The sequence below is a fragment of the Triplophysa dalaica genome, chromosome 5 (genome assembly GCF_015846415.1).
Source record: "Triplophysa dalaica isolate WHDGS20190420 chromosome 5, ASM1584641v1, whole genome shotgun sequence".
Lineage (NCBI taxonomy): Eukaryota > Metazoa > Chordata > Actinopteri > Cypriniformes > Nemacheilidae > Triplophysa > Triplophysa dalaica.
Genome location: NC_079546.1, coordinates 295,546 through 311,724, shown reverse-complemented (window position 1 = coordinate 311,724; position 16,179 = coordinate 295,546). Strand labels below are relative to the sequence as shown.

Sequence of the window (16,179 nt, the reverse complement as noted above, 5' to 3'; positions counted from 1 at the left end):
TGAGGTTCAACTGAACTTGACGCCTTTAAATATGGACTGGGCGGATCTACAGCATTTCCAAGGTGTGTCGGATCCCGTTCACCGTTGATCGAGCTCCAGCTATGACTCATGTGGGAGATGGACACACTTACAGTAAGACTATAATCTACAATATACTTTATTGTTCGAGAACGTGCCGCCAATAAAATTGACTTTGAATTTCTTCTTTCCCAGCTATGGATCATTTGGATATTACATTTTTACAATAGTTTAAATAGCTGTCACTTACACGTTCTCATGCTTTTGCGTATATTTGCTATCTTTGTTGACACATGCAGTGAATGAAGGCAACCCTGAAAAAAGTAACAATGACATAATAGCGAAATATCACAAAGTGTCAGATATAGACATGGTCAGTAAACCCTCTTTTGCTTTTATCTGTAACTGTTTGGGCGTGTGTGGGGTTTGGATAAGATGCTGGGGAGACCACACAACCTCCCCAGAACTTCACACCCTCCCATCACAAGAATGGGTTTGATTGATAATTGTTTGTGTAGAGGATCACTCCAGCTGTGGCACACAGAACACAACACAAACACTTCTGCAAAGTCATTTTATATAGTACACAAATGAGACGTAATGGAGATATTGTGCAGAGATATTAGAGAATGCAGTTCTGTAAGCCAGTTTGCCTTTTGTTTGAATGAAATGTTTGTAAGATATGAGGTTACAATTAATCTGATGTTTGTTCTTGTCACAGAAATGCAGAATTGCTACATAATGTGTAATCTGAGCTTCCAAACAAACCATGCTGGTGTTATCACACCCTTTAAAAACCACAAAATCATATTGAATGAGGAAATAGTTTTGTCATGTACCGTGTCTTGGTCTGCAAATATGATTTATTTACTATAAACAATCCTATTTGGGCCTTTTTGCCTTTGCATGGTCACGGCGGCGTGTTGGAAAAAAACATGCTAATATATGACAAATAAACTATTTGTGTTATTTCCCTTTTCACTGACAGATCAACATCTGCATGTTCTCCTCGATTTCATTCTGTGCTGGGAATGTTTATTGATTTGAGATTGAAGATGAAGTATTTTAAACAGAATGTCCTACTCAAGATGAAATCCTGAAACTGACATTTTACTGGAGTATAAAAACCCGTTCTTCTATATAAATGTATTAGTACTTCAATGAAACGACTTCAGTCGGTCATTCAGGTCAGTACTGTGCCATTTTTTAAGTTTCTATGTTTTTTAACATGGTAACTGAACCAACAGGTCTGGCATATTTAACCTGCGGTGAAGTTAATAAGCTAATAGACCCAAGTGACTGATTCATTTATTTCTCGGAGACCAAAAAATCTGTGTGTCCAGGATCTTGACACTGAACCAGAGCGCATCCATTTACATCAGAATCATGTGACCGCAACACAGACATAATGTGAAGCCAAATCACAATTGGTGTCCTCCACAGATCCGGTTTGTGTCTCACTGGCTGTGTTTTATGTCCCATTTAGTTGACATGAGGAACCGTACACTTAAGTTAATGAATCCCGGACGAAACAAAGCAGTTAAGGGTAGTTTTCTTAAAACAGATGATAACTGGATTGTGTTCAATTACAACGGCCGAGATAGTGTATCTTATCATTAAAATGCTTTGATCGGGTGAAATCAGTGTTGGGTGTCACTAGTTACTGTAATTTAATTACTTTCCCCCTGAAATAGTAAAGTTAGTGATTACTCTTATTTTTACTGTAATTTAATTACAGTCACTTCTGGTGTAATAAAACTAAATACTTGACATCATGAATGATAAGTCTAACTTTAAAATTCAGGCTGTAATGTATCTTTCTCACATTTGAATACTTTGGTCGGTTAATAAGAATAATTTATGTTGTTATTTATTATTTATTTGAATGAATTAAATGAGCCGTTTCACGTCTATCCTTGAATCAATTGTATTCAAGGTTGATATTTGATATATAAAGTAATTAGTAATGAAATACTTTTTGGAGAGAGTCATTTGTACAGTAATTCAATTACACTATTGAATATACCATTAGTAACTAGTAATTCATTACTTTTTCAGAGTAACTTACCAAAAAAAATCATAAGCTGTAAGGCCATATTAATATCATGTCACAATCTTCAAATAAGAGCCTCCAAAAAAGACTTATTAAAATAAGTTTAAAATGAACATTTGTGCATCATGACAAACGGATAGCTGAGCATCAGAAGCAGTTGTCTTCTGTCTGCTGCCCCCTAGTGAAGATGATCCATGTTCAACACAGTATGTCAGAAGTATCATACATGCAGAGGAAGGAGTTTTTCTGAGGATTCAAAACCTAAAGGGATAGAAGATTTGATCTCCCATGGGAAAATCCTTATTAGGTTCAAAGTGCACGTAAACTAAATGTCTCCGTCCGTTTAAACAAATAAAAAAAATCCTTTGCTCAAATATGAATGAAGTCTTTGACCTCCCCTGTAATGAAATTGTAATTGAAATGAAACATGCTGTTTCCCACTAAGTTTGTTTTCTTCACATGTTGACTTTGGCTCAGCATCAAGTTTGAAAACACGACTGGTTTGTTATGACTCTTAGATGTTTATGTACAAATACTCAGTGATGGACAGCTGGTTTCACAAAGCCTCCGTTACCATTAGCCTATATTATCTTTACCCATAAGCCATTGCACGTATGTCTTACTTTCCAGGAAAAGATGAGGAGAGATTTTGAAGAATGCCTCTTTATTCATATAATGACAGTGAATGGGGACTGGAGCTGTCAATTGCAAAACATCTAAAGGTAAATAAGCAAAAGTAAATAAGTAATGTAAATGTAAATAATGAGTGTATGGGGTGAATCATCCCTTTAACTTTGTGAATAGCAGTCTGGTTGAGCAGTCTTCATTGGGCGTGTCTGCAAGGACACAAAAGCACATATTTCCAGACGTGACTTGAATGGCTGAATGAAGACAAAGATAAAGGAAATAGTGAATTAGTGGATCAAATGACTGGCAGGAATAAAAGCTGAATGAAGGCTGTTATATCAGTCAAGCTAGTGTGTTTGATCCTCTCTGTGGTGTGTATCCTTAACTTCACCAGTCCGGTCCTCACGTGACTCATTGTTATATTCCCAAACCAGCATTGCACAGGAGATACAGCGACCGTAACATTCTCTCACGTTATTATTTAACTTTCCTGTAGCTTATTCATTTCTCATTCATCGTATGATTTGTTTTTTAATTTGATGCTTTGTTAGTTTGTTTAAATACAACACTTCCCTGTTTCGCCGTGTAACCTTGCTTGTGTTTTGTGCTTTTGTTAAAGGTTTTGTGTTTCTTGGGTCACCTGGGGTCACACCTCTGCACAACGCATGTAATTGTTTGCCTTAATGTTTCTTCTATAAACAACATGTTTCATATTTGATGTTTGATGTCAAAACACAAATGCTACAAGTATTCATTTACTAAACACAAAACATCTACATTCAGTGTTGAAATAAAATCCAGACTGTATCTGGCTGAGTGAACAGATTTTGTTCTTTAATTGCCACTGAAAACCAGAGCCATTGATAGAGAGAGTCGCATCTTCTGCGTTGACTCCAATGGGACAGTTTTTTCACAGTTTCAATAGTTCAATAGAAGTAACTAGTAACACATGGAGCTAAACAGACCAACTGAGGTAAACTTCTAACCCATTTAAAGACGAAAGCCATTTTATGAATAAAGAAGGAAAGAAATAAAGCATTTAAAGAGAATACATCACTTCCTGGATCTATCTGAAGATTCAATGAATCACGTGACGCTCCAGTGTTTTGGACTTCCGTTGGCAGAACTCTCTCTCTCAATGGCTCTGCTGAAACTAGAATACTTGATTCTGATTGGTCAATATTTTTGTTCATATTTATGAAGGCTAAACTCTTGTGCCACTGGACAAAAAATACTCAAACAACTTCAAGCTACTGGACAATATTATCTGGCAATTCTGATGTTAGATGTTCTTTAACAACTGTCATATGTGATCAGAAATGACATACTGTAGAATAATGATTTTAACCTACCCATGAGACCTCTTCCTGTCTGTTGGTTTGTTGACAGGATGTCATGTGACTTTCAAATCCGGCCGAACAGCGCTGCTTTGAATGCTCCCAATAGGCTATATGTCATGCGTTGGAGGCCCAGACACCTTTAGGCCCACAGACACAGAACACAACCTTTAGAAACACGTGACTACACATTTGCACTTCCTGTCACGTGATCAAACCCAAGAACACATCCCACGGCTCATCCTGTAATGTCTGACACCCGATGTCTCTGTTTTATAAGACTGTCGCTCACCTTTAGTGTAGAAAGACATTTCTACTCTTATATCTTATATGTCTTTCCTGTAGCTCAACAACGGCCGGGTCTTAGTTTACGCATATAAGAATTGTTGTCATTTTAGGGGGATATGCAGGTGCGGTGATTTTGAGGTGAGATGTCTTTAGACTCATCGGTTGGAAACTGGACATGAAGGTGGTCCAGCTGCACGGGACGACTGCATTACTGTTCACGTTGCTTTTCACAAGGCATTGTGGGAAACTTGATATCTGTGTCCGTTGTGGATCAGGAGGCTGATTCTGTCTCAACCCTGTACCCCACTTACACTACACAAACACATCCCTCTCTTTCACTGGCTTATTTCATTTCATTTTTTAGTCATTTGGTAAAGAGTGCGCCACCACAGTACATGTGGACTACAATAGATTATTCAAAAGCTGAAAAATACCTCATGTTGTTCTAAACCAGCATAAAACCAACTTGGGTAATATCCAAGAAAGCAGAAGTGTTGCACAAATAAACCAAACAATGACAAAACACATATTTTTATTTAGACAATTTCTTAAAAGAACTCAGGACACCTGCTTTAGGGAATATTACAGATGATGTGTAAACGCTTGTTATTCTTCACTCCAGTCAATGTTGTGATGAACTGAGAGTCAATGGAGACTAACGTTTTTAATTCTGGCGTGATACGTGTTCTGGGTCAGAGGACATTACACAGGAAGTGTCGGAATTCTTTTGGAGGCGTGTTGATGCTGACAGGCAAGGACACAGATTATGGGATGGGGGTTATCCGGTGGTGCTCTTCAGCTTTTTCCTCTGTGATGTGAAGTGTAGCTGTAACGTTTATGTAACAACTGACTAAACAAGCAATATCAGCACAGAGAGCCACGAGTTTGTATATATCTGTCATGTAACCGGAGTGGATTTGTTTTATTTTTATGTGAAAGGTTGTTCAGCAATCACAGGAATTGCAGTACAACCTGCTGCATCCTAAAGCCCAATGCATTCGGGGATACCAAAAATAGGAGTATGGATGCTAGATTGATGCCAGATGTCTATTCAGTTCGAAGAGAGAAGCTGTAGAGACTATTTAATTAACCAAACAAGTGCTTCATCTGTATTCAAACACACCCAAAAAGCAAATGTTTACATTTTAAATATTTTTGCACGATGATGTATGTACGATCAAATGTCTGTTTTGGGATTTTTATTAGCCTTCATGTGTTATTCTTATTTAACATTATTTGTCTTTAATATTACATAATAAAATATTATACTACATTGTAACTTTAATACAAACAGTAAACGTTCATATCTTAAACATGAAATAACAATACAAAAATCGAAACGTATAAATGTAGTAAAAGCTGAAACTAAAAGAAAAGCTTAATGATTTATTTGTATATTATTTCGTATGCACAGTTCTGCACACGCAGTAATGAATGACCACGCAACATTCTTGCCCTGCGCCCCTCCCTGCCTCCGTCGAGCTCACGGCGCATGCGCAGAGCGCTGTCAGGGCACGGCACACTCACACCGACAGTATGGCGGCGGGCTGCTGCTGGAGGGATGCTGCTGTCGCCGCTGCCTTCACGATGTGATCGGAATACCGACTGCCTGCGGATTTACTACAGCCACCACCGAGGCCTGTCGCCGTGATCTCGACAAGATGACCCGGCTCGCCGATTACTTCGTAGTAATCGGCTACGATCTCGATAAAAGAGGTAAGAGAGATAACGTAACACACCGAGCGATTCTTCTTCTTCCTCCTCCTCCTCCTGATCTGTTGTGCCGGATAGACACGAGCGTATTAGTTGCGGGTTAAACGCAGTAAACACAACAGAAGGCGGAGGGTGAGGGGTAGAGGGAGGGAGGTGGGACCGACACAGCTGATTCCTGTCCGGGCTGGGCGATCTACGATCAGTCGCGGATGTCCCGGGCCTCTAGATCCGTAAACTCGAAATCAAAAGCCGAATCCGTCCGATTGTGCACGAACCCGAACCGTCGCGCGAGCGTTCGACTGCACTTTTCAGCTGCACACTTTGTGTTCGATGGATTATGAGATTGCAGACGTTAAACAAATATCGTTTGTCCGGCATGGGTGTGACTTTTCTATAAGGGATTTATCAGTGCAACCTTTGCCGGCACTGCCGGTCATGTAACGAGCTTTTTAAAGCGCGTTTGCTAAAGTCGTGAAAAGAAATGCACAGGAACGGTCTGTTCAGAAGGGTTATATGCTAATAAATTGACTTGAAATGCACATGTCAACCCTCAGAAAACATGCAGCAGTGTTGTGTTTTTGGCACTGTCCCAAAGTGAAGTGTGCTGCCTACATAGACCACATGTATAGTCTTCACAAGCACCTGCAGCATTTCTTGACATTTTAGGATGCTTGAAGGTAAAGTTCTAGTCTCAAAGAGTTTGTTGGATTAAGTTTAAGAAAGCGTTAATGTGTACCTATCTATTTACATATTTAGATATTTTTCATTGGGTTAGTACGGTTTGGAAGCCTGAGTCTGTCGTACACTTTAAAAGTCTGTCTTTTAGTGTGATTTGTGGCCTAGATAGGTGCCATGTGATGTCCCCGGTGAGCATTCATTATTCACCAGCCCTCATCTGAGCAAAGCCAGTAGCTGGAGACCATCAGACACGCTTTCTTTAGAGAGCTGCATGCGTGCGTGCGTGTCTTGTTTTATTGATGTGTTCTATGTGTAAAGGCAGACGTAAACATGTTGACCATGGAGATGGGATTGATGTGTATGTTGGGTCACACTCAGAAGGGTTCTTCTGTGGATGTGACGCTCTCATAGGTGGCCTTACACGTCGTCTGGCAGGATGTTGAAGGGCTGCACGCTCTGCAGAATGTCTTCTTTTCCTGTTTCAAACCTGCTGCTGGGTTCCACGCAGACGCTCGCATCTGGTGAGCAGACCTTCATGATATTAGGTGTGTGAGAGAACATCAGTCACGACGCGTGTATACTATAAAATCATTTTAAAGTGCACGTTATCAGAGAATGCTGTAAGCATGGGGCAGGCTTATGACATCATCATCCTGTGACAGAGGGCTTGATGTGTGACATCACACGCGAGTGCCAAATCACATAAGAGAAAGTGTTGCTAAATCAGTTTTGAGCATTTGACACAATGTCAGAAAAGCTTTTTGCATGTTTTGACTTTTCCAGACAGACATGATGTTTGTTTTGTGTAGGGATGCATGAGAAATTATCGGCCATATCGGTATCATCAGACAAATTTAGTGATATCGGTATTGGCTGATAAATGATGAATCATTTTCTCTGGTTAAACCACTTCAGCTGCACGCTGCTCACAGTTAAAATCCAATACAGTGCTGTCTTTCTGTCATGATCATTCACTTTCTGTTATGAGATAAACATTGGTACTGTATGTAGAGTGTGTAGATGTTTATTAATGTGTAAATCATAGGAACAAAAGCAACATGTTTTAAGCCGATTGCTGTCTGAATGCTTTCTCTCTTGACACCAGTTAGACATGTTAGACTTTTCTGTGTTGGTCTAGAAGAACATCAATAATTAGTTTATTATACAAACATACCAGAAAAGATTAATAGTTAAAGTGATTTTCAGGGAAAAAAGAGAACCATTGATGACCTTTTTTTCTCATGTTTCGATCTCAGAAAATGTTATATTGATATTTAGATACTACATATCGGCCAATGTATGGATTATCTGCTTCCAGTGTTAAATAATTATCAGTTATCGGCCAAAATGTACATACCGTGCATCCCTAGTTTTGTGGTTTGCAGCTCTGTTGTTCTGACACACTGAGCTGTGTGACGCCTACAGCCGTCATGTTAGGACCTTTGTGTTTATCATTTAAAGAAATGTTTCCAGCTGCTAAACTGCTCATGTTCTATAGAGAGATATGCGTGTTATCAAGATGATCTGGGATTCTGATAGACGTTTCCTCCGTCTTTCTTTCTCAAGTGCTGCTTCTGTAGTAAACTCTCACAGTGTTTTGTGCAGAATGCGTCCAGCCGAGTCAGATTTCTTCAACAGCTTCTTTCATCCCTGAATCACCGTCTCGACTCCTCCAGGGCCAGAATGGCCGCATCATCGTCGGGGAGTGAACGTCTGGGTGGAGTCGAGCGGCGTCTGTTGTGAAACTGGACCGGTGGATTTACAGCACTGCGCTGAAGAGGACTCTTTCTGTATAAAAACAGGAAATGGGAGTTGGGACTCGAGGGAGAAGACACGACTGAGTGAGATTCCAGATTGTCCTGTGGAGTGAGAAAATGGTGGTCTAGAGTTTGGGCCGGGGTGGACTTCCATTGAAATGTCTTTTTGGGTTCAGTGTTCAGTCCCCCCTTTCCTCGCCTCTTTTTCTTCTTGGGAGGAACACAGAGAGGCCCTGAACAAAAGAGCAGAGCGTTTGTTTTGCTCTCGTGTTGTCTCTTGCAGACTCTTTTCTTGTTTAACCCCTGCATGTGTTGAGCGATTGGCCTTGTTTTGTGTATTATCATGCGATGGCCACTTTTCGATGAGACTAGATTGTGACGTTTGGTGAATATGAGTGGTGTCTGTCGTGCAAACTCTACCACAACACCAGTGTGTTTGTTAGGGACTGGCTGTGTGTTTGCATGTGCTCTCTCTCTCTCTCTCTCTCTCTCTCTCTCTCTCTCTCTCTCTCTCTCTCTCTCTCTCTCTGGTGGCTTAGCGGTTACTTTTGGATCCAAGCCGAATAAGCCCCTCCCCACAGAAACTTTATGATGCCAAGGAAGGACCCCCAAATATGATGAACCTGTTGTAAGGGACCCCTTTTCCAAAATACATATGAATCTATAGTTTTTGTGTGTGTAAAGAAACATTTACAATTTGTGAGATAGATGGCAATTAAGATATTATAAAGACAACACATTGTTTCTTAACCTAAATAGTCAGCAATAAATTCACCTCGAGTCCGAAAAAAGAAACTATAGAGAGAAAAACTCTGTAATCGTTGCTTAGAAACAACAAAAAAACTGATAAACTAAGTTGACTTTTATCATTTTTTCTTCATCTTTTCTCCTAGAAAAGGTTAACCTCCTTCTGGGGGTCCCTGGACTCCAGTTTGAAAATCCCTACACTAATATCTTAGTCCAAATATATGATTTGGCTTCATTCAAGGCGGTCAAATGATTAATCGGGATTTCGATTGATCGCGATGAATGGTTTCGACTGCCCTACTACTGATAGATTTGGACAAAGTTTGCATTTATAAGATATAAAGATTTAAAAAGTTGTGTCTCTCAGATTCAGTGATTGAGCAGTGACTGTGAGGTAAAATAAACCCTTTTGGCTATTTCTTAAAGGGGAGGAGCCACTAAATATGCCCCGCCTTAACTTCCCTTTTCAGTGGAAATTATGTCAATGCATTGAGTCACTTCAGTGGGTAGTTAAAGGGACACTTCACTCAAAAAAGAAAATTCTTACATCATTTACTCACCCTAATGTCAAAGCAAACATTTCCGATAAGAAGATATTCTGAAGAATGTTCCTAACCAAACAACACTGACCCTCATTGACTTCTATTGTATGGACCAAAAACCTCCAAATGAAGAAATTTCTCCTCAACGAGCAGCATAATTTGAGCTAACGTTTATGTACGTAGCTCAGTGGTCCAACTTGCTAAAGCTTAACTCTTTCCTTTTCAAGCATCACTAATAACTCCATTGTGTTTTTTAATAGCCGTCCAAAATAGGTCTTACCCACAGAAGGGCGCCTTTAACAAATCTGCCCACTGTCCGCCTTAGAAAAGCTCACTGAGTCAGCCGGACGTCTCGAAATATTCATCAGCAAAGCGCTTTCTTATTCATGATGGAGAATGGGCCAGAGGGGGACGTGGCGTGATACGACGGCCGCTCTGGGTTACCATGACACCCCGCTTCTGGCCGTCGGGCGGGACAATCAAAGGGTGGCCGGGGCCGTGGATACAGACGCCCGTTGCCCATTCCTGCGGCGTATGGCCACAAAACTCAACAGGCAGCTGGTGGATGAATACTTCTCATTCATGTGGCAGCCGGGGGGCTCGAGGGCAATAGAGTTTGCCCTCATTCTGAGAGACGCAGAGGCTCACACACATACATCTTCCCTCGCTTTTTGTCTTGGAAGTGGGTTTGCCAATGTGTCCTTGTGTGGATATGAAGAGCTACACACGTCATGTACATTAACATTTACATTCAGGCATTTGGCAGACGCTTTTATCCAATTGTTTTATCCTATACATTTTACATAGGTATTTGCAATCCCTGGGATCGAACCCACAACCTTGCAATGTTAACGCAATGCTCTTACCACTGAGCTACAGGAAGCCAAGATTTATCCCATAAAAACTAAAAGAATACACTTAACTAACCTAATAAAAACATCATAAAAAAAGATATTTGAACATTTTTTAAGCAGAATTATCTCATTTTGGAACCAAACTCTTCTAATTATTTTTTCTAAATGATATCCTGGGGCATGTTGATTTTCTTACATAAAATGTCGTTAACAAACCTCTGACTGAGAAATGTTCACTAAACGTTGTTTTTCGCTCTTCCCATAATACGTTTGAAACTGCTAGTCATGTGGTTTCAGTTTGAATGTGGCCAATTTGGATGACGTGGTGTTGGCCTGATATTCAGCTCTGCACTCGTGTTAAATGATTAGTTATGGAACATGCTAAGCGCTGATCAATGCCTTTCAATGACAGTTAACACCAGTGTTTGCACTCCACGTTCAGGGGTCTCGTGGGTCAGTGAGCGGTCTCTTCTGGAAGGTTGTGAAGGTCGGGGTGAGACAGGGGGTGTCATCTCTTCACAGCCGGAAAGCTTTCACGGTCTTCCCTGGTATTTTGAGAATGCGGCCCTCTCCCCTCACAAGCCCCTCGGGTGTAGACTGGAGATGTTGTTCTCTGGTTACGGGAAATCATTCGTCTAAATCCCTTTTTTCCATCGCTGGGTCATCAGATTATTTAGGGATCTTTGGCATTGAGGCCGTTGGGACACAGAAGCATGAATTATATTCTGCCTCCTACACATTATATCGCAGGATTCAGCTGCAGCTCACTTTGTGTTGATTGGCCAAGCGCTGGGCAGCTGATTGGTCCATAAGTGGATCTGAAAGGAACCTCATTTTTAGAACTAATGTGATTGGCTGGCACACTGAATTTTATCAGAGCCATTGAAAGAGAGAGTTGGGTCAACTTCAGTTGACTCCAATGGAACGGTTCATGGAGGCACTCAATAGTTCCTGGAAGTAACTAGTAACACATGGAGCTGCGACTAAACAGACCAACTGAGGTAAACTTCTAACCCATTTAAAGACGAAAGCCATTTAATGAATCAAAAAATGAAAGAAATAAAGCAATTAAAGAGAATACATCACTTCCTGGATCTATCTGAAGATTCAATGAATCACGTGACGCTCCAGTGTTTTGGACTTCCGTTGGCAGAACTCTCTCTCTCAATGGCTTGAATTTGATGTGCTTATGGTCAATAACAGATCTTTGTTTCTTAACTTTTTTAATGACAGATTGCAGCTCTAAACACAGCGGACACAGTTTTGAGGTCTGAACTGTGTTACCCTGATCCTAATTTCACTACTGCTTTCCATACGGTTTCCAAACGTTGACGTGAGGTTTGGAAGTTTTGCTGAGGTGGAATGGCTGACTCATGACCCGGGATTATGTAAGCAGCGTGCTGTCTTTGCTCTTGTCATTTGCTTTCATCCGTTACACAGGACATCAGTCATTGGCTGAGCGCTGGAATGTTTAACTACTGATGCAACTTGATGTTTGAAGTTATCCAAAGTGTGCCGCTTATCTCATTAGATTAAGGTTTGGTCAAGACATGAAAGTCAATGTTCTGATCAGGGGTGTAGCTAATAGATAGATCAGTTACAATCATTTTGAGCAAACCTGATATAGTTTGCCATCATTTTTTGTTAAAAAATTAAAAGAGATATGTCTTAATATAAATCTATAGATACACCCAACAGCAATGTGAAAGACTGACAGCATGACAAGACGCACGAAAACTGTGATCAAACTTAAGGTTAACACTTTTCCTTAACACATGTAGAAATATGACTTGTGTTGCTTAAAAGAGAAAATTAACTTTTAGAGAATCTTTTTTGTTATTTTCACCTGTTTCTAAAAAATAAATGCGAATAGAAACAATATATTTTTTTTAAATCTGGGAGAAATATTGTTAGTAGTTTTGATTGATTGATTTGACATAAAAAAATACAACGGGTACAATCAAGCCCAAAGACCAATTCGTTAAAAAACTGTTGAGGATCTCATACAAAAAACCCAGAGGCTTATTTCCATCGCTGTCCTCTGTATTCAAAATGGACAAACAATTCATAACAGGAGTGAAGTCTCACATCATAACTTCTAAAACTAAACAAAACTGAGGATTTTACATAAACATATATTCTTACCTATTTATATATTTCATACTATATCAAGGGCTGTGCAATTCATCGAAAATAAGTGTAATTGTCAATTCATGTTTTTCTGCTCAAATCAGAGAAGCCATCATTTAGACCAGCCAGTCATTGTAATATTTTTAATTTATGAAGAAATTCATCACGTCACACTGCACTAATCCTGGAGTCGTTGAGATCAATGCCACTGTGTGAGAGAGTGTTGGTCCACAATGTCAGTTAAACCCCATTCATGATTCACTCCTCGACCTTTGTTTGTTTTACAGTCTTACAAGCTTAAGAAAGCTCATGAATACACCAGTTCTGACATGACACCACAGCCTGTCCACTGACAACCAAACTGCCTGACCAAAAATATCAAAACCACAGGTCTTTGCATAGAAGACAGCAGTGGTGTGGTTTAACACGCGACTGACGTCAGTGTTCATTTAACAGAAACTCTAAATGTTTGGCATTTGTAAAACCGCATGGTAGAATTGTTGTATTTCTAGAGCTAACAAGGTGTTTTTGTTGTTGAACTAGCGCTCAAGCTTTCTAAAAAATGTGTGGAAATAGTCTTCACTCAAGTATATCCGCTATTGAAAAAGAGGTCTGGGTTTGAGTGTGGTTGTGGGACGGGTGGCTGCTGGCGAGCAGGAAGGATGTGAGTTAGCTGAAGAGTTTTCTGCACAGCAAGAGAAGAAAGCGTTGCTCGCGCCGCGGTATCCCCGGGCGACAGCACATTTTGGCAGATGAAGTTCCTCTCAATGAAGGTCCAGCCGGAACAGGCAAACGTGTGGCCGGTCCTGTGGGTCAAAACTGAGGACTTGAGTCTCACGTCATGCAATTCTTTGACAAGTGTGTCTGTGTCATTTATTCACCCTCATGTTGTTCAAATATGACTCTTTCTTCTGTGGAACACAAAAGATATTTTTAGAAATGTCAATAATAGAATGAATGGGGGCCGGTGTTGTCTGGTTATCAACGTTCTTCAAAATATCTTTTGTGTTGTGGGGAAGAAAGAAGGTCATACCGGTTTGAAATGACACGAGGGGAAGTAAATGATGAAAGATTTTTATTTTTGGGAGAACTGTCCCTTTAACGGCCGGTTTACAGGTTGTTGCTGTCATGGAGACTGAAGTGTTTTGACAACGTGATTCTCCGGCGATTAAAACAAGCTGCGGTTTTCTGGTTTTGATACATGGCCAAATGTTTCTCCAGAACACGGACTGACGTGTTAACTCTTTCATGTGATGTTAAACACAGCACGCCACTGATCTTACTGTCTATACGCTTCATGATTTAACCCTAATTAATTCTCAACGCTGCATTTTTTTACCTACTTTCGTCTCTTAGTTTTAAGAGTTTCTCACTTTTGGAGCAAGAATGCTTTCTGTATCGTCCCACCCACACGCACAAACACATCTGTCGTCTTGCACAAGTGGAGCTGTACTGAAATCCTGTGGTGCTCGAAGGGCGCTACTTTAAAATGTGTAGTGTGCATGTTCAGGAAGTCTGTGTTACCCGTGTCCCGACCACAAACTTTTAACTTCTCATCTGGATGACTGAAGCATGATTCTAAACTATTTTTGAGGGGTGTTTAAGAACAGTCCCGTATCAGTGTCCGCACTGTGCACATGTGTGATGGGATCATGTGATTTCTCCTGTAGCCTCTGGTTTCACTTCACCTGTCTCAGAATGAATCCACCGTCTGGTGAGCGTCTCTTTCAGATCCTTCATGGAGGAGGTGTTAAAGTGTCCCGAAACCACCCCTTCAGCCACAGTCTACCTCACTGACGTTTTTGAAAGATGCGATTAAAGTGGGCGTGAACGCTGTGAGAAGACGAGCAGTTAAAAAACGCCACAGGTTCTGGCATGGGAGACGGGCGCTCCAATCACAAGGCGCTGTCATGAATAATTAGGAGAAATGTCTTCTCATTGGTCAAGAAAACACTGTCTCATGAATAATATTGAGAGACAAAAGCATCATCTGTGTACTATAGTACATCACCACATCCTTTGACGTTGGCCAGATGAGGATTTTAAACTAGAAATGAACTACGTTTCTTTACTGTAATAACATACAGTTGCTAATATTGTTTCCTAGGGTGTTCAACACAACCAACTTTGTTGACTTCTAAATAAACGTTGTTAAGTGTTTCGTGGCTCTTTAATAACCAGATGTTCTTGTGTCTCAAAGCAGAAGCAGTTAGTTTTCAGAGGATCTGTGAGGCATTTAAACTCATTTCATCTCCACACAGGACTTTATGATGTTTGGAACAGCTCATGATGGGGATTATTGTTCTGTACAGTTAGAGTTTGAGGTTCTGTGCCAAACACTCTTACCTATAGACAGATTTCACAGCATTAAGAACCCCATTAAATAACTGGCCATATAAATGAATGGACGGTTAACAGTATGTATATATATATTGGTTCCAAAATGAGATGACTGTTTTTTATTGTGCATTCCAATTAATATCAATCAAACTGCAGGTGGTTTGATATATATATATATATATGTGCTTTTTTTATGAGAGCCCTCCCTGTACTCCCTGCTAAAAACAATAGAAACCCAATAGAACCCTCACAGAAATGATAATCAATTCCATTAAAATAGCATTATGAACCATTAGCTTTCCTGTAGCTCAGTGTTTAGAGGATGGCACTAGCAACCCAAGGGATTGCACATATTCAGACACAAATGTATAATACAATGTAAGTCACTTTGGATAAAAGCATTTGCCAAATGTGTAAATGTAATGTAAATGTAAACCATTACAAAATTGCAATCCAATAGGATTTGATGGTGTTCTATTGGTTCCCATCTGCCAGATAATCCAACAATAGACTTCATCACATACCAATATAGTTTCCATGTAATTTAATACAGTTCCCACTATAACCATTAAATCCATTAAATGTTGTGTAGTGTTTTCGGCAGGGTTCTATTTTTCATCAGTTCCATCAGAGGTCCGGGATTGGGTCGAGTATTAATATCGTGTCCTTAGAACGCCAAATGTGCAGTTATCATATAAGAAACGGTTTGATTCTTGTTTTCACCTGTGATTGGATGTCATGTTTCAATAGCAGGTGTGATCATGGCCATGAGTTCACTCACACTCTGATGAACTAGAAAACTCTGTTAAGGTCTGCTGACCATTTCTCCTCCACCAGACTTTCTGAGGGAAAATGTGTTCTCTCATTACTTGCTTTGATTCCAATCTTTTAGTTTAGTCCCTGGAGTCCAAAACGCGGTCAGAATTCTCCAATGTCCTTTGTGTCCACACACGTGTTCACTGTTGGCACGTGTGAATGTATAGATAACTTCTGTCACTGTGGTTGAGGATAGACGTCTCCTCAGGGGGACGCTTGAGAACGAGAGCCTGGTTTCAGCCGATTCAGCTTTTATCTGGACTTCTGGAATGGGCAAAG

General features: G+C 40.2%; 1 protein-coding gene across 6 annotated transcripts in view; it reads left to right on the top strand.

The window, feature by feature from the left end:
* Nucleotides 1-5,738: 5,738 nt before the first annotated feature.
* Nucleotides 5,739-16,179, top strand: part of sbf1 (SET binding factor 1) — a 40,338-nt gene continuing 29,897 nt past the window's right edge. For all 6 annotated transcript variants that reach the window (XM_056748798.1, XM_056748803.1, XM_056748800.1 and 3 more), the window contains exon 1: nucleotides 5,739-6,039. In XM_056748798.1, the coding sequence (XP_056604776.1) occupies nucleotides 5,754-6,039 (286 nt within the window). In that variant the 5' untranslated portion in view covers nucleotides 5,739-5,753. The remainder of the gene's footprint in view (nucleotides 6,040-16,179) is intronic.